The sequence below is a fragment of the Rhineura floridana genome, chromosome 3 (assembly GCF_030035675.1).
Source record: "Rhineura floridana isolate rRhiFlo1 chromosome 3, rRhiFlo1.hap2, whole genome shotgun sequence".
Lineage (NCBI taxonomy): Eukaryota > Metazoa > Chordata > Lepidosauria > Squamata > Rhineuridae > Rhineura > Rhineura floridana.
Genome location: NC_084482.1, coordinates 52979731 through 52999215, shown reverse-complemented (window position 1 = coordinate 52999215; position 19485 = coordinate 52979731). Strand labels below are relative to the sequence as shown.

Here is a 19485-nt window from a genome sequence, read left to right as displayed (position 1 = left end):
TTGACAAAGCTGGGTCTTTGATAAAAAATGAAATGCCATATTTCTTCTGAAATTGACGCTCCAATTATTTTTTCACGTGTATTTTAAGATTTATTTCTTGGTCAGTGGAGGAATGGAGCAGACAGTAATGGGTTAACTCTTCCTGGAGGCAGAGTCAGCACTATAAAAAAAGTTTAGTTGGTGGCCGGCAGGAAGGAGGAGGAAACTTTCTCTCGTTCTCCAGTTCTGATGCGAGTAACCTATTCCTCCGCGCTCCCCATAAGGGATTTGGGAACAGTTATTTTTCTCTGCTGTTTTCAGAGAGTTTATCTTAATCAACTGCAGTTGCAGTGCATGGACTTCTGCCTGTCTCTTCTTTCACTTCTCTCCCTAAGTGAATAGGCAGATTTGAGGGAGGAAGAGAGGGATTTTTTTCTGAAGAGGCTCAGAAAGCAGCAGGGTGTGGCGGAGGCTGGGATCTGTCTCTTGGCTCCCCCTGCTGTCCTTTATTGGAACGTTCTTCTGCGGTCCTAAGGAGAGGGAAGCTTTCAGGATAGTTGCTGCTAAAGAGCCAGGGAGGAGTAGGGATTGGTCCCTCACTATCCAAGGCTTGCTTTTGATTTGGAAAACCCCTGGGGCAATAGGCCTCCCTGATGCGCAGTTTGCCTCCTGGTTTTCAGGTAAAGCCGCTAAGTTTTCTTATGGGGGGGCAACTCTAGCCCTAGCCTCTTCCCTTTTCAGCTGGGATTTTAAATATGCCTGGGGGGAGAGACAGCCTGTCTTGCGCCTCGGCGGAGGAAGACGGTCCCTGAGCGGAGGGGGGAGATCTGCTTCCCAGTTAAGCCATCCCCTAGCCACTCTCGCCTCAGTGGCAGGCAGCTTGCTGGACTCCCCACCTGAAATAGTTTCATTTTCTCAGCTCTCTTCTACTCAGCCGGGGGGAGGGGAAGATGCACATGTGACTCCTGCAGGAAAAAAGTGTGCCAAATCTCACCATTTAGATAAGCCTTCTACCTCTTTGGCCATGCTGGCCTGGCTTAACAAGGCCATGATGAGGGAGGCAGGGGCTTCCTTAGCCAAGTGTTGGGCCCATGCATGTAGGAAAAAAGGCTCCAAGCGTTCCAGGGCACACTGGCATGATTACTTCTCATTTTCCTTTTCCTGCTTTTCCCCCTCTTCCTCCTCCTTGGATGCCAAGCCAGGTCGAGGAAGGGGGAAGCGCAAAAGAAGGGGCTGCTTACAGAAGTCTAAACTCTACAAGGTTAAACACCTGACGTTCCAGTTCTGGGTTCCCGCCTGACTGCCTTTTCGTTAGCCCAGACTCCTAGGGGGAGGGTGCCCCCCGTCATCTGTTGCATCAGACACAGACAAGGAAGATGGGGAACTCTCAGGCGAGGATTTCCTCACGCCATTCCCGATGTATAAGAGACTGTATTCTCCTGACTCCCATCCTATTTTGATTTCTAAGGCTATGGCCTGCATTTAGCTAGACCCTCCTAAGGAAACCTCTCAGGAGGGGGAACTAGGGGAAGTGGAACAGGGATCTTCAGACGTCTTCCCCAGATCAGGGGATCAGATCAGGGGGTCATTCCCTTTCCAAAGTTCTTCAAGGATATTGTTAAGGAAAAATGAGATCATCCAACCAATTCCATGCACCTCATGCTCTGTCCAAAAAGCTATATGGACTTCCTGCCAAGACCATGGCAACCTTTCAAGTCCCAGCCATTGATGAGCCTGTATCTGTTCTCGGGGCCAAGACAGCTATCCCCAAAGAAGGAGCGGATACTCTTTCAAACCAAAGTGACAGGCGCAGTGAGGCTTTCTTAAAATGTGCTCATGAAGCATCTGCATTGGCCATGAGAGCTTCGGCAGCCAATTCTTTGCTGGCATGGGCTGTGGTAAAGTGGGCTAAACTGCTGCTAACAGAAGTGCCTCCAAATGCCAGGCACATTAGGGAGGGGCTGCACAAATTGGCAAAAACAGCTGAATTCCTAGCAGATTCCTCCTTGGACAGCCTGCAGTACTCAGCACGAGCCCTTGGATATGGAGTGGTAGTAACACACAATATCTGGCTGAAGCAGTGGGAAGTGGAACATCACTCCAAAGCCAGCCTTGCAGCTCTGCCTTACTTTTTGGCAAGTCTCTAGAGTGCCACCTGGTGGAGACCAAGGATAAAAAGAAAGCTCTTATTCCGCTCCCAGGAAGGATGACAAGTCCCACAAGAAGACTTCACATTCCTTTCACCCCAAGGGCTATCCAACTACCTACAGAACTATTTGATAGTTCCTTGAGTCCTGGAACTCTTCCTGGAATTCTTCCCATCAGCGCACCCATTCCACACCCTCCTCCAGTGGAGGGGGGAAGGCAGCAAATCTTGTCAAAATCCCAAGCCCAGTGTCAAGCAAAGCCAAGCATGACATCAGGATGGCCCAGGTGAGGGGCAGACTTCAATTTTTTGCACATGCCTGGGTGGCCTCCACCTTAGACAGATTGATACTGAGCACCATCCAGTACGGCTACTCTCTAGAGTTTGCCACCATCCCACAGAACAGATGGAGGGCAGCTCCTCCATTGTGTCCCCCGGAGAAGCTGCAGAGAACCCTGGATGCCATTTCTCACCTCCTCGAGATAGGCGCCATAGAACCCGTGCCAGAACATCAACAGTCCTCAGGAATCTTCTCTGTGTTCTTTACAGCCCCCAGACGCAATGGCGATTACCGTGCCATCTTTGATTTAAAGTTCCTGAACCGCTTCCTGCGGACACAGAAGTTGAAGATGGAGATGATCAGGTTTATTGCCATTCAACTGGGGGACTTCCTGGGATCTATAGATCTCACAGAGGCATACCTGCATGTCCCCATTCTCCAGCAGCACAGATGCTTCCTCCACTTTGCACACAGCCACCACCAGTACCAATACAGGGCCATGCCTTTCGGCCTCGCCTTGGCCCCGCGGGTGTTCACCAAATGGTAGCAGTAGTGGCACACCTTCGCACTCAGGGAGTCCATGTATACCCTTACCTGGATTACCTTCTGGTGAGGGCCTCCTCAGTGACAATGGTGCAACGGGATCTCGAAATGACCATCCAGTGTCTGAAGGACCACAGCTTCATCATCAACAGGGACAAGAGCCATCTGATCCCCACCCAGCGCCTTCAACATCTGGGAGTGGTCATCCACATAGCTCAGAGCAAGCTCTTCCTGTCCACTGAATGCACAGATAAACTTGTGTGCCAGCTGCACATGTGCCTACAAGGCAGATAGGCTCCTCTGATGGAACTCCATGATAGCATTCATAGACTCGGTGTCATGGGCATGCTTCCACTGAGAGCCCTGCAGTGGCTGCTACTTCTGTTTCAGGACCAGATCACCTCACGTCAGAACTGGCATATCATCCTCCCGAGGCATGTGTGGGAGTTTCTCCAGTGATGGGGACATCTGTGTCGTATGGAGAAAGGCCTTTCCCTCAGAGCCCCAACAGTTTTGATAGTCACCCAAGACACAAGTCTATATGGCTGGGGAAATGGTCAGCACAGAAGCGGTGCCAGTCAATCAAGTGGTTGGCTCTCAAAGTGATCTGACAAGCACTCCGCGAGTTCCTACCTCTTATTTATCAGACGCATGTGCTAGTATGCACTGACAGCGTCACAGCCAAATTGCATGTCTGCAAACAATTGGACCCTTGGATGATAAGGGAGTCAAAGGTGTACTAAAGAACGATAAGGAGATTGCAGAGAAGCTAAATGAATTCTTTGCATCTGTCTTCACAGTGGAAGATATAGGGCAGATCCCTGAACCTGAACTAACATTTGCAGGAAGGGATTCTGAGGAACTGAGACAAATAGTGGTAACGAGAGAGGAAGTTCTAAGCTTAATGGACAATATAAAAACTGACAAATCACCGGGCCCGGATGGCATCCACCCAAGAGTTCTCAAAGACCTCAAATGTGAAATTGCTGATCTGCTAACTAAAATATGTAACTTGTCCCTTGGGTCCTCCTCCGTGCCTGAGGACTGGAAAGTGGCAAATGTAACGCCAATCTTCAAAAAGGGACCCAGAGGGGATCCTGCAAATTACAGGCCAGTTAGCTTAAGTTCTGTCCCTGGAAAACTGGTAGAAAGTATGATTAAAGCTAGATTAACTAAGCACATAGAAGAACAAGCCTTGCTGAAGCAGAGCCAGCATGGCTTCTGCAAGGGAAAGTCCTGTCTCAGTAACCTATTAGAATTCTTTGAGAGTGTCAACAAGCATATAGATAGAGGTGATCCAGTGGACATAGTGTACTTAGACTTTCAAAAAGCGTTTGACAAGGTACCTCACCAAAGGCTTCTGAGGAAGCTTAGCAGTCATGGCATAAGAGGAGAGGTCCTCTTGTGGATAAGAAATTGGTTAAGAAGCAGAAAGCAGAGAGTAGGAATCAACGGACAGTTCTCCCAATGGAGGGCTGTAGAAAGTGGAGTCCCTCAAGGATCGGTATTGGGACCTGTACTTTTCAACTTGTTCATTAATGACCTAGAATTAGGAGTGAGCAGTGAAGTGGCCAAGTTTGCTGATGACACTAAATTGTTCAGGGTTGTTAAAACAAAAAGGGATTGCGAAGAGCTCCAAAAAGACCTCTCCAAACTGAGTGAATGGGCAGAAAAATGGCAAATGCAATTCAATATAAACAAGTGTAAAATTATGCATATTGGAGCAAAAAATCTGAATTTCACATATACGCTCATGGGGTCTGAACTGGCGGTGACCGACCAGGAGAGAGACCTCGGGGTTGTAGTGGACAGCACGATGAAAATGTCGACCCAGTGTGCGGCAGCTGTGAAAAAGGCAAATTCCATGCTAGCGATAATTAGGAAAGGTATTGAAAATAAAACAGCCGATATCATAATGCCGTTGTATAAATCTATGGTGCGGCCGCATTTGGAATACTGTGTACAGTTCTGGTCGCCTCATCTCAAAAAGGATATTCTAGAGTTAGAAAAGGTTCAGAAGAGGGCAACCAGAATGATCAAGGGGATGGAGCGACTCCCTTACGAGGAAAGGTTGCAGCATTTGGGGCTTTTTAGTTTAGAGAAAAGGCGGGTCAGAGGAGACATGATAGAAGTGTATAAAATTATGCATGGCATTGAGAAAGTGGATAGAGAAAAGTTCTTCTCCCTCTCTCATAATACTAGAACTCGTGGACATTCAAAGAAGCTGAATGTTGGAAGATTCAGGACAGACAAAAGGAAGTACTTCTTTACTCAGCGCATAGTTAAACTATGGAATTTGCTCCCACAAGATGCAGTAATGGCCACCAGCTTGGACGGCTTTAAAAGAAGATTAGACAAATTCATGGAGGACAGGGCTATCAATGGCTACTAGCCATGATGGCTGTGCTCTGCCACCCTAGTCAGAGGCAGCATGCTTCTGAAAACCAGTTGCCGGAAGCCTCAGGAGGGGAGAGTGTTCTTGCACTCGGGTCCTGCTTGCGGGCTTCCCCCAGGCACCTGGTTGGCCACTGTGAGAACAGGATGCTGGACTAGATGGGCCACTGGCCTGATCCAGCAGGCTCTTCTTATGTTCTTATGTTCTTAAGGGGCATGAAATCAGGCTCTTTTCAGGAGGAGACCAACCTTCTGTTCCAGTGGGTAGAAAGGCACCTGGCTTTCATTTCGGCCATATATGCACAGGGGATCCTGAACACACATGCCGATTGGCTGAGCCGGGAACAAGTCCAGCAGGGTGAGTGGGCCCTTCACTGGGATGTGTTCCCAGAGATCATTCAGAAGTGGAGGCTTCCATGCATGGACCTGTTTGCCTCATCGGTGAATGCCCAATTGGACCAGTTCATGGCACGTGCCCGGGACATAGATGCCCTGTCAGTCCCCTGTCCTCTGGGACTTCTTTATGCCTTCCTGCCTCTACCTCTACTGTCCAGACTGCTCTGCAGAATCAGAGTTCTTCAGGTCCAGGAGATAGTGGTGGCTCCACACTGGCCATGGAGACCATGGTTCTCTGACCTAGTGGACCTCAGCTCCAGCCCACCATGCCTTCCCACCAGACCGGATCTCCTCTCACAAGACCCCATCCTTCACTGCAGAGTGGCTCCAGATTCACGCCTGAAGGCTGAGCGGCAGTGGCTAACTGAAGAGGGGCTGACTGAGAGGGTTGTTTCCACCATTCTAGCATCTAGCAAACAGTCCACCCAGATAATTTATGATCTCACCTGGAAGGCGTTCAACAGGTGGTGTAGATGCAAACAGTTACCTGTCACAGAATGCCACACCCACACCATTCTCGACTTCCTGTAAGATGGTCTGGACCAGGGGCTGGCCCCCAACATGTTCAAGAGACAGGCGGAGGCCCTAGGCAGTGTGTTTCCAACAGTGGGGGGGGGGCATTCCATTTCCTTTTACCCTCGAGTCAAACACTTTCTCTGAGGGGCGACCCTGCTGTCATCTCCAGTGCAACACAGGCTTCTCTCCTGGGATCTCTTGTTAATCCTCAGAGGTCTCTCACAACATCCATTCGAACCAGCATGTTCCATACCAATCAAGGACCTCATCCTCAAGACAGTTTTTCTTGTGGCAATCATTTCAGCTAGGAGGGTGGGGGAACTGTGAAGACAAGGTGGTTCTTCACCCTGACCCCAGTTTTCTCCCCAATGTCAATTCCTCCTTCCACAGGGGATAGGACATCTCTCTACCCAAGTTCTGCCCCAACCCAGTCCATCGCTGGGAGAAGAAGTGGCACAAAGTTGATTGCAGGTGGGCACCTTTGATCTACCTGGACAGTACAGAACTGTTCAGGAGATCCAAGGCCATGTTTGTGTCCTTTAAAAAGGGCGTGCCGGGGTTAAAGGTGTCCAGGTCCACCATCAGCTGCTGGGTGAAAGATTGCGTGGTTAACGCCTATCAGGCCAAAGGGAGAGCTCCCCCCAGGGATCACTGCACACTCAGAGGGGCTGCCACCATGGCGGCACTCCACAAGGATGTCCCGCTGGAGGAAATCTGCAAAGCCGCCACCTGGGTTCATCCATCCACCTTCATCAAGCACTACAAGGTGGATAAGTTTGCTTCTGCCAAAGCTGCTTTTAGCAGAAGGGTTCTTCAGAGGGTGGTGACCTAGGCTTTCTCCCACATGAGGATGTAGTGGGAGTCTCTGCTCAGGTAAATCCCATTTCTGTCTGCTCCACTGCTCCGCTGACTGAGAATGGAAAGTTGGACATCGTGAAATGTCCTTCTGGTCAGTGGAGAGTGGATCAGACAGCCCAACCCTACAGCAAAACCTAGGCTGTGGGGTGGGGAGGGCATCTCTCTGGAAACCCTCTGGCGACCACCGGTCGCTCACCCTCTGGATAGAGAGGTAAGGGCCTCCTACATCCTTTCCTGGCATGGTCTACAGATTTGTTAATGTTTGTTCTTATTGCAACTACTGTTCAAGGTTCAAGTTCATGTGGGTGGAGTGGCCGGCTGCTCAGTCCTCGGTTTTTTACAGCTGTGTCACAAACTGGAGAACAGGGGAAGATTTCATCCCTGTTCTGGCTGGTGACCAACTAAACTTGTTTTATAGTGGTGACTCTGCCTCCAGGAGGAGTTAACCCATTCCTGTCTGGTCCGCTCTCCACTGACTGGAAGGACCCTTTATGGTAAGTCCAACTTTCTGTTCCTCTAAATTTGTTGATGGTTAGCAATAATTCACATATATTAGTCAACAAGCCTTTTCTTACAGTAGCTTCTTGTACAACGTGGAGCTTTATGCTAATTACATGCAAGTAACCAGGGCTGTGGAGTTGGAGTTGTGTAGTCGGAGTTGGAAGCAATTTTGGGTGGAGTCGGAGTCGGTAGAAATGTTCCAACTCCGGCTTCAAAATAAAAACTTTCATAGGAATTTAGGAAAGTTTTCTTGTTCAGAAATTTTAATCAAATAAATATATTTTATGTTCTATCAATCTAGCCTGATGATTCACATGGTGGTGATGAAATGCCTTGTGCTACCATTTTACTACAGTAAATTTGTTATGACTAGTTAATGTACATTTGCCATTTATGAAGGAGTTGGAGTCAGACAGTAGAAAAAAGTCGGAGTCGAAGGTTTGGCGTACCGACTCCACAGCCCTGCAAGTAACACATGTAATGTTGAAAGTCCTTTGGTGTATGATAATTTTCCAGAATTGGCCTGTGGTGGTCAAAAGTCTGCCTTCCCTTACTTTATAGAATTTTGATTGAAAAGGAGGCAAAGGCAGTTTAACATTCATCACAATAGAATTTAAACATTATGTCAACAAATATAGCACTTGAATTTGATTAACAGTTGTTTCCCTTTTGTTCTGAGAATATGAGATAAAAAATACTGAACCATCTTCTATGGTGGAAGCATGGCAGCATTTAATTTGCATGGTACCCTTAGATATATACACACACACACATATACACCCACACACAGATTTTTGTGGCTTGAAAGTTTGCATCAGCAGGTCAAATGGAAGATACTAGTTTAATAACAGTAGCATTCTATTCTCTCTCTTTCACAAGTGTATTGAATCTACACCTAAGTGGTAGTCTTGTATTCTTAACATCAAACCTATTTATAGTAACATTGGGTGGCTTATATTAACTTTTGGACCATTGTTAGTCTTATGATTAATGTTTTACAGCTTATATCTTTCTTAATGAGAGGTTATTTCTGAGAAGACATTAATTGAGATTCTATGGCCCAGTGGGGATAGGATTTGTAGATATCTATGAAACTGTGTAATTGTAATGAATGTGGCCTGGACTCAAAGAACTTCTTAGGCACTTATAAAGGAAAGGGGTTGGCTATTGCAAGGTTGTTGTGCTAGCCCAGAGAGATGTACTTTTTAAATCCAAACAAGTGACCATTGTTCCATATCATAGACTGCTTTTGAAGCTCAGTTTGTATGGCACTGGAGGGAGGAGTGATTGTTTTTGAGAAACATGTCTACAGGCACTTTGCATACACAGAATTAGTATTTTTGAATCCTCGCCTTGTTTTTAATTAATTCTAGAGTCTTTATTGAGTTATCACAAAATACCCATGATATCGTTCATAGTTAGGCAGGAATGGGAAAGTGTTCTTAAAAAAAAAAAAAAGAACAAAAAACCTCAGTATGAACAGAGCTGTTTAACTGTTTCAGTACTGGTACTGCATCAGCACTGAAAGAACTATATTTATTTATTATTATTTATTATTTGATTTATATCCTGCCCTTCCTCCCAGCAGGAGCCCAGGGCGGCAAACAAAAGCACTAAAAACACTTTAAAACATCATAAAAACAGACTTAAAATACAGTAAAACAAAATATCTTTAAAAACATATTAAACAATTATTATTATTATTATTATTATTATTATAGTTTATTTATATACCACTTTTTGGCCCAAAGGCCCCCAAAGCGGTGAATAGAATATTATAAAACATATTACCAAAAAATTACATAAGAAATAACCAGTAAAAAATATACAATAAAAATACAATACAACAAAAGCAATGCAAAAACAATACAACAAGAAAAAAGCAACAAGAACAGAGGAAAAACTTTTCTCCTTCTCCCTCTTCCACGGCGGCGGCTCTGTATTACTCGAGGGTGAGATACTCGGCGAAGAGCTTGGTGTTGCTCAGATAGTAAGTCATGGGGTGGTGGATGGCCAGTGCTGGATTTATGCACAAGCTAAGTAAGCTGTGTCTTAGGGTATCAGATTATGAGGAGCCCTGGCGGCTCAGGAAGAGTAGGGGTCCTCGAAGAGCGCCCATATTTGCGGCTGGAGCCTCTTTCAGCTGCTGCCCTTGCCGTCGAGGGGGGAGCCATTGGCGGAGAAGGAGGCGCAGACAGCGCTCACATTCTCGATGCCCAGGCGCTTGCACCTAGAAGATGTCCAGTGACAATTCCAACGCAGACTGGGACAAGGTCTCAACTTAAAATGCTTGTTGAAAGAGGAAGGTCTTCAATAGGTGCCGAAAAAATAAAAGAGATGGCGCCTGTCTAATATTTAAGGGGAGGGAATTCCACAGGGTAGGTGCTTCCACACTAAAGGTCCATTTCCTATGTTGTGCAGAACAGACCTCCTGATAAGATGGTATCTGCAGGAGGCCCTCACTTGCAGAGCGCAGTGATCGACTGGGTATATAAAGGATAAGATGGTCTTTCAGGTATCCTGATCCTAAGCTGTACAGGGCTTTGTACACCAAAACTCCGAACAATTGAATATGCTGACATCTCTTTCTTTCTCTTTCTAATAATCATATATGATTTCTGGCGCATTGCTTAATTGATGTGCATTGTATTGTATGTATTATTCTAGGCACAGTGGCTGTTATGGACATATTCAAGTGCCTAAGCTAAAGGAATCATCTTAAATTGGTCCCTCAAATCCTGTTTGTATACATAAGGTTAAACTAGAACCTTGAACTGGGCCCAGTAGCCAATGGGCAGCCAGTGCAATTCTTTCAGCAGCAGAGTGACATGTTGGTGATACCCTGCTCCAGTGAGCAGTCTCACCAGCACATGTTGCACCAGCTGCAGCTTCTGGACCAACCTCAAGGGCAGCACCACATAGAGTGCATTACTGTAATCCAACCATAGGAATACTTCTTTTGTTACCCTATACTACTTTTTTAAAAAATGAGCAACATAGTATTTTTGTCCACTAATTTAAAGTAAGATTCTGATTTGCACAAAAAGCAAAACTTTTTAGAAGATTTAATTTTTATGTATTAAAATGTCTTTGGATATTTATGCTAGTGAATACAAGTCAGCCCTGGATGTGAGATGTTGGATTTTGCTGTTGTAATTGCATTATGTTCCTGCTGCACTAAATCACTGCAGCTCATTAGTAAAAGCAAGGCTACATTAGTCATACACCATCACACTTTCTTTAGTAATAATAAACCGCCAAGTTGTAATGTACTTGAGTGTTAATTAAGAAGTGATTAAGCTATAATGTTGCATGCCTTCTTGCTGGCTTGGGTGGGCATTGACTCTTGGGAAACTTTCTGTAGCAGGAGAGAGCATAATAGCTGTGGTGATAAACACTTCAATTTCTAGAACCAAGAAGTCCAAGGAATGTTTTTAGAACTAATTTCCCAACTGCTTCCAGTGTCTTAAGCATAGAATTTGAGGTATGCTCTCTAGTGAATTGTCTTTCACTGTTGAATGGCAAGCCAAGCCAAGCCAGGCCACACCAGCAGTATTTACAATACAATTTATATACCGTATATTCCGGCGTATAAGATGACTTTTTAACCCTGGAAAATCTTCTCCAAAGTCGGGGGTCGTCTTATACGCCGGGTGTCGTCTTATTAGGGTTGCCATATTGCCCGGATAGCCGGGTTTTACCCGGATTCTAAGCATGCCACCCGGCGCCCGGCTAGCCCCTTAGGTGGCCCAGATTCTCAGCTTTCATTAAAAAAAAAAAAAAGTTTCTAGGTGGTGCGGTTCTCGAGATATATATAAAAACGTCAGGCACCCCCCCCGGTTAAATCTTTTTTTAAACTACTGTATAGCACTTCGTAGCTTTAACCCCGCCCGTTCAGGATTGCAGCCAATCAGTGAAGTGTTTGTTTGGTGGCAGTGTCTGCAAAACCTCATTGCGAGGCCAGAAAATGGTGGTTTCCCCTTCTGTTTATATGAAAATCTCATAAATTGGGTAGGTATATACATTTCAGTTTTTCCCCCTGTTGTGTGTAGGAGTCAGATCCTGGGCAGTGTTTTGAAAACCTTCCCAATAGTTGCTTTTGGGGGTAAAAACAGTGCTAATCCCATATGTCCAGAGTAAATCCTATTGAATTCAGTAGGAATTACTTTTGAGTAGACATGATTATGAATGTGCTGAAAATCAATGGGACTTTGGAGTGAATGTAAAAAAGAATTGTGTTTGTGTTCTCTTTCTGCCCCCCCCAGTCCTATTTTAAAGCAAGTAGGCAGGGCTTACTTAGGTATTGCAGTTTTTATTCTGTAGGAAAGTAATACTGATTTTTAAAAAACTAATACTGATTTTTCTGCAATGACCAATTGGTTTGACAATAAACTATTATATGGGCTGTATGTATTTATACATCTGCAGTGTGTGTGTGTGTATGGAGTCTTTCCAACACCCCTGTGAGGTAGGGTTGGAAACCAAGGCAGCTCACAACAAGAAATAAAGCCATTTAAAATCCAATAACCATAAAAATAAGTATAAACAGTTGCAAAACAGTGTAAAGTGGCATGATTCGGAATTTTGGGTTGTGTGAATGAAGTTGCTTATCACTTGAGGTTGCATTTCTGTCCCTGTTTGAGTAAGCCCCATTGAATACGCTGGGACTTGCTTCTGAATAAATAAATTTAGGATTGCACTATAAATATCTTTACAGTTTGTGTAAATAATAAATATATTTGATAGTTATGCTTATATAAATATTTCTTCATTTATCATATTTTTGGTTTTTGGTTAGGAATCCTGACTGGTTGTGAGATGCTTAGTTTTTTGCCTTATAGGAATCTTGTTGTGGTTGGTATGGTATTACATTTAGGAAAGTGTTACTGCCTTCTGTATTTTTTTTTCCTATTTGAATTTCACTTATCTTTAACCTCACTCCGTTACAGCCATAGAAGCAACAGCAGCATATGCAAGATAATTAACTCCCATTAGTGATAAGAGCAAGAATTTATAATTATTATTTCAATTAAAACAAGAGGCTTATCAATACTTTGAAGAGGACCAGATCTTTATTTTCTTTCTGAGCCCAGGACTGGGTCTTTCATGATGCCCGGTGTGTGTGTGTGTGTGTGTGTGTGTGTGTGTGTGGGAGCAGGAGAGTAGTCGATAAGACAGACATCCTGGCATTGATAATCGAATTAGCAAGGTATGTGTGGGGTTGTTGTACACTTCCAGGCTCAGTTTCATTTTGAGTATGGAGGTGGAACCTGTGTAGATGTGGTTATTAAAGGGAGAAGAAATTTTGAGTTAAGCAAAGCTCTGCTTTTATAAAACCTAAGAAACATACAGTACTTTGAATGTCTGAGTGCCTGCCCCAGTGGAATACTGGAGGAACTTGTAAAACTTGTTGCAACAGTATTTAGAACTGAGCATGTGGTGTGAAAGACTCCTTTTCCTAACATTTTGGCTTGTTTTTCTCTGATTGTGTATTTTTATTGTTTTTACTATATTTGTAAGCTGTGCTGAGCTCTGTTTTTAACAGCAAAAGGGGCAGGATATAAATTCTCTTAATCAATCAATAAATACTCCATAGTGTTGGAAACTAGAGTCTAGGCATTTAATGTTGCTTTTAAAAAAAAGGATTTCTCACATCTTTCCCCAGTTTTTGGTGGTAATTCCTAGGCACAAAAACAAAACAACTGGACAATCCAAATATTAATATTTATAAGTTTATAAGTGACAGTTTTCCTGCTAAGTACCTGCATGCCATAAGCAGGGGTAGTCTTATACGCCGGAATATACGGTATATATAATTTGTATATTTGTTTTTAATGTTTTTAGTTATTGTAAAACTACTGCCCCATAGCCGAAGCTCTCTGGGCGGTTTACAGTAACTAAAAACATTGAAAACAAATATACAAATTTAAAAACACATCTTTTAAAAACAATTTAAAACACAATTTAAAACAATTTAAAACACATGCTAAAATGCCTGGGAGAAGAGGAAAGTCTTGACCTGATGCTGAAAAGATAACAGTGCGGGCGCCAGGCACACCTCATCAAGAAAATCATTCCATAATTTGGGGGCCACCACTGAGAAGGCCCTCTCCCTTGTTGCCAGCCTCCTAGCTTCCCTCGGAGTAGGCACCCGGAGGAGGGCCTTGGATGTTGAACGTAGTGTGTGGGTGGGTTCGTGTCGGGAGAGACATTCCATCAGATATTGCGGTCCTAAGCCGTGTAAGGCTTTATAGGTTAAAACCAGCACCTTGAATTAGCTCGAAAACATACATAAAAGCACTAAAAAAATACTTTAAAACATCAGAAAAACAGACATTAAAATACATTAAAACAAAACAACGTTTTGTTTGTTCACCGCCCTGAGAGCTATTCTGCTAAGGGCGGTATATAAATTGAAATAATAAATAAATAATAAAAACGTTAAAAAAACTTTTTTTAAAAGCTAAAAAGCTTTGAAGACACTTTTTTAAAAAGGTTAAAAACATTGTTTTTTTTTAAAAAAGGTTAAAAACATTGTTTTTTTAAAAAAAGGTTTAAAAGCATATTAAAAAGCAGTTGCAACACAGAAGCAGACTGGGATAAGGTCTCAACTTAAAAGGCTTGTTGAAAGAAGTCGAAAAGATAAGAGAGATGGTGCCTGTCTAATATTTAAGGGGAGGGAGTTCCACAGGGTAGGTGCCGCCACACTAAAGGTCGATTTCCTATGTTGTGCAGAATGGACCTGATAAGATGGTATCTGCAGGAGGCCCTCACCTGCAGAGTGCAGTGATCGACTGGGTATATAAGGGATAAGACGGTCTTTCAGGTATCCTGGTCCACAGCTGTATAGGGCTTTGTACACAAAAACTAGTACCTTGAACTTGGCCCGGGAGCAAATGGGCAGCCAGTGCAATTCTTTCAGCAGCAGGGTAATGTGTTGGCGATACCCTGCCCCAGTGAGCAGTCTCACATTTTGCACCAGCTGCAGCTTCCAGACCAACCTCAAGGGCAGCCCACATAGAGCGCATCATAGTAATCCAGCCTGGAGGTTACCAATGCGTGGACCACAGTGGTCAGGCTATCCTGGTCCAGAAACAGCCGCAGCTGTCTTACCAAAGCTGGTAAAAGGCACTCCTAGCTACTGAGGTCACCTGGGCCTCTAGAGACAAAGATGGATCTAGGAGCACCCTCAGACTATGGGCCGGCTCTTTCAGAGGGAGTATGACCCCATCCAAAGCAGGCAACTGACCAATTATCTGAACTTGGGGACCACCAACCCACAGCGCCTCCATCTTGCTAGGATTCAGACTCAGCTTATTGGCCTTTATCCAGCCCACCACTGAGTCCAGGCACCGGTCAAGGGCTTGCACGGCCTCTCCCGATTCAGATGTTACGGAGAAATAGAACTGGGTATCATCAGTGTACTGCTGACACCTCACCCCAAATCTCCTGATGACCACTCCCAAGGGCTTCATATAAATGTTAAACAGCATGGGGGACAAGATAATACCCTGTGGCACCCCACAGCACAACTGTCAGGAGGCTGAAAGACAGTCACCCAAAGCTATTCTTTGAAGATGACCCTGTAAAACAGTGCCTCCGAAACCCAGCTCACCATGCCGGCCCAGAAGGATACAATGGTCAATGGTAACAAAAGCCTCTGAGAGATAAATTAAGAATAACAGGGTCGCACTCCCCTTGTCCTTCTCCCGATAAAGGTCATCCGTCAGGGCAACCAAGGCCGATTCAGTCCCATAACCAGGCCTGAACCCAGACTGGGATGGGTCAAGATAATCTGTTTCATCCAAGAGTACTTGCAATTGCTGCACCACAACCCTCTCAATCACCTTCCCTAAAAAGGGGGTATTTGCAACCGGTCGGTAATTGTCGCAGACCAATGGGTCCAGGGTGGGCTTTTTCAGGAGTGGTCGGATCACCGCCTCTTTCAGGGCAGCTGGAACCACTCCCTCCCGCAATGATGCATTGACCATACCCTGGATCCACTCAGTCAAACCCCCTCGGCAAGCTTTAATAAGCCAAGAAGGGCAAGGGTCTAGAGGACACGTTATTGGCTGCATCATCATAACCACCTTGTCTACGTCATCAGGACACATCAATGAAACCTTCCCAAGAAGTTGCAGCAGACATTGCACTGGACACCTCATTGGGGACTACAGTAGATGTGGATGGGGCATCAAGACTGCTACGGAGGTGAGCAACTTTACCCTCAAAGTGCCTTGCAAACGGTTCACAGTGGGCCTCCAAAGGGTCTGAGACTCCCATTTCCTGGAGTTGATGTCAACAGACCCCAGACAATATGGAAAAGCTCCACCGGATGGCTATTTGAGGATGCGATGGAGGCAGAGAAGTGGGTCTTCTTCGCCACCCTCCCCAGCACACAGTGGGCATAGTTATGATGTTTTACTCGTGCCCGATCAGCCTAACACCACGTCTTTCACCACTTGCTCTCTAGCCATTGTTGCTCTCTAGCCATTGTCCAGCTTGTTTCATTTCCCTTAGTTCACTGGTGTACCAAGGTGCAAACCGGGCTCAACTGTGCTGGAGAGGGGACTCGGGGGCAACCGTGTCAAGAGCCTGACAGTCATCGCTGTTCCACAGCATGACAAGGGCTTCAACAGAGTCACCTGCTCTATCTACTGGGAACTCCCCCAGGGCATTTAGGAATCCAGTGGATTTCATTAGTCTCTAGGGCAGACCATCTTAATCTGTTCACCACCCCTGCAGGGAAGGATTGGAGCTACAAGTCTAAACTTCACCAGGATTCTAGCAAATATTCACTTCATTTACTGTTTTGGAAAACTATAAATGTTTGCAAGAAGACAATGAAAGTATTCAAAATGGATCTTTTTTTCTGGCAGAGTGTAGCATTTGTCTGTTATCATGACAATAGTTTAAAGGAAATGAAATTCATATTTAATAACCCTGTAGTAATATTTTCTTGATTTGAAAAGATCTTTCAGTGTCAGCTGAGTCACTCTTTTTGATGCATCCTGCCGTGTGAGTGCATAAATGAATCAATTACATTGACATTATTAAAATAACTTTGTCACAAAGTAGTGCTAGTTACAAATAAATCATAATACGTATTTTGCCATTATTTTCAACTTGACAGTCCAGTATTAAAGCAATATATTTTGAAAATGCTATATGGCATGGAACACCTTGACAGAGGTGTGAAATCACAAATGGAGATCTGCAGGTTATTCACGCTTTTGCATGAACGTGGAATTGTTTCGATGGCATTTGCCATTTGTGTCTAATTTGTAATGTTTTCCTTGCTGTTATGGTGCTCTGTTGAATTGAGTGTACTATTAAATTGCAAAAAAAGAAGAGTCTTCCTATCCTGACTGCTCCCCTCTCCACTAATACATAACTTATTTTCACACATTTTTTGTTTCAAGATAGAGAGGACAATTAATAGAATTGAAAGAGTAGAAAGGACATTTGGTGCTACAGCTTAAAGAAGTTAGAAGTGACTATACATCTATATCGGTCAGCTAAGCACCTCAGGTGCTTGTCTTAAATTCATCAATAGAGATTATGACTGCATTCACACCTAGCCTATGAAACAGCAGTAGTATATTCTGGCAATCATGTAGTTTTGTCTGTACTACCACATTAATGGCGAGTAAACACTTCAGTTAGTAATACAGATGTATGCTATGTGAGATGTTAGATGTTGTTAACAGACCTGTGCTCTGTGAGGAAGGGCAGGATATAAGAAATGAAATCATAAATCTTACGGCTGAAATAAAGTACAACAGTTTGAGAGCATATGCATACAATACAACTTGATTTAAATATGTCTTCATACTTCTTTTTGAATCCTTACTATGTGGTTTCTCACTGATACTTGGATAATGTAATCCCTTACAAGGAATGCCAATATGAATTAGCCCTTTCTCATCCTAGGGCATGTATGCAGAGTTGGTAAATAACAATGGACTTGCATTTTCTGCGTCATACCCTTTGATGATCAAATCCTGTACAGACCTTGAAGCTTATGTCACCTCAGAATCCTTAAAAGGATATTTTTCCTTAAGGGAAGAAGAAGGCTGTGGGGTATGTTCAGTTTTTCTGGTAGTTATATCTAAAAAACAATATCTTTGTGGTGGTGGTGGGGAGAGGTATCATACTCTCTGGGTTCCACACACATTGGGCTATAATACCTGGAGATAATTCCTATGGGGTGAGGGGCTTCTTTGTGCACGAGGTAAAGGGAATTGTAATCCTGTTGCACTTAACTGGATTAAGATCTGTACAGACTGATTTTAGGATCTTCCAGGCTCAATATACTTTGTTATGATGCATAGGTTCTTGTTTGCCTTGCTGGAGGACATCTCTGCCAGGAGCTCCTCACTCTGACTTTATCTCAAGCTTGAATTATAAGCTAGGTAATCTTCTTTCTCAGAAGAAATTGCTACTCACTTTTGGGCAAGCGGCTGACTACACAGCTGATGTACTTTATTTGCAATATCTTTTTGCTGCTACTTCCTTCATTGGACAATACTGTTACACAATACATAGTGGAATACTGTTACCCTTTGATCTGTATTGTTTCCCTCATTATTAACTATGCTACTGTTTGATACTTTGATTCTGAGGATTGTTCCCAAAGTCCCCAAATTTGTGAATTAGTTACACTGATGAGCAAATGCCATTCTCCTCTTCTTTCATAGTAAAAAAAATAGTTATTTGCCTAAGGAATTAAAATACTCCTTGGTTTCTTAATTACATCAAATATAAACTAGGCAGATCTCTTAGTTCTAGTTGAATGAGTCGCATATTAGAATACTATCATTGGAAACATCTTTTATAATGCTCAAGTTGTCTAATTAATAATTATTCTTATAACTGAGCTTCTGGTTTGCTTTTAGAGTTGTGTTTAGAACTAGAAATGCCTCTTGTCCTGAAGGGTTTGGCCATATCCAGCACTAAATGAGAATGAAAAGGGATTCATAAGGTGGTTATCCATGTTACCAGGGCTGTGGAGTCAGTACGCCAAACCTTCGACTCCGACTCCTCTATTTTTCTACTGTCCGACTCCGACTCCACCCAAAATTGCTTCCAACTCCACAGCCCTGGAAAGGGCTGTAAATGTCTTTTTAAATTGGAAGCTCTCATAGGAGCATTTTTATCGCTGCCTGAATATGTGCTGATCTTGGCATCACAGCATTTGTCTTCATCTGGGTCCTGTGTCATACACTGACACACAAAATGTTTTCCATCTTGAGTTATGGTGAAATGCTCAACTACAGCTGACTTCATGGGAAGCTTCTTTGACATTTTGAATTTATATTTTAAAAAAATTGTCAATCAAAATTTATTTTGAAGCTGGAGTCAGAGTCGGTACATTTCTACCGACTCTGACTCCGCCCAAAACTGCTTCCGACTCCACGACTCCGACTCCACAGCCCTGCATGTTACTTTTAATACATGGACATTTAATACACACGTAGCTCAAAAACTTCTTGATGTGCCCACCCAGGTTGAAAAATATATGTTTACTCTTAACTGGAACATTAAGAAGATTGTGAAGAACTTGTAAACTCTGAGAACGACCGCTCTAGACCCAATCCCCTCCCCCTCCCCCATTAGTATTCCTTCCTATTCATAATGCTTTTGCTGGTAGTCTCATGGTATGGATCACTTAGTTTAAGGATCGTCAACCTGTTTAGACCAGTAGGCACATTTTGAATTTTGAAAAAATTGCTGCGAGTGGCAGTCACAGATTGGCTGCAATGGGGATGTGGCATAACACAAAATTAAAGAGATTACAATGCATCCCTAGATGACAACACACTTACTATGGGAGTTCAGCTATGTCCTGCTTCTCCTGATTGTGGAGACC

At 43.9% G+C, this 19485-nt stretch overlaps 1 protein-coding gene across 3 annotated transcripts in view; it reads left to right on the top strand.

The window, feature by feature from the left end:
• RPTOR (regulatory associated protein of MTOR complex 1) overlaps positions 1-19485 on the top strand; it is a 502533-nt gene that overhangs the window by 28450 nt on the left and 454598 nt on the right. Inside the window, exon 2 of one of the 3 annotated variants that reach the window (XM_061615782.1) lies at positions 7531-7606. The exons of the other annotated variants lie outside the window; for them this stretch is intronic. Within the exon in view, the coding sequence (XP_061471766.1) occupies positions 7604-7606 (3 nt within the window). The 5' untranslated portion in view covers positions 7531-7603. The remainder of the gene's footprint in view (positions 1-7530; positions 7607-19485) is intronic. 3 annotated transcript variants of the gene reach the window in all.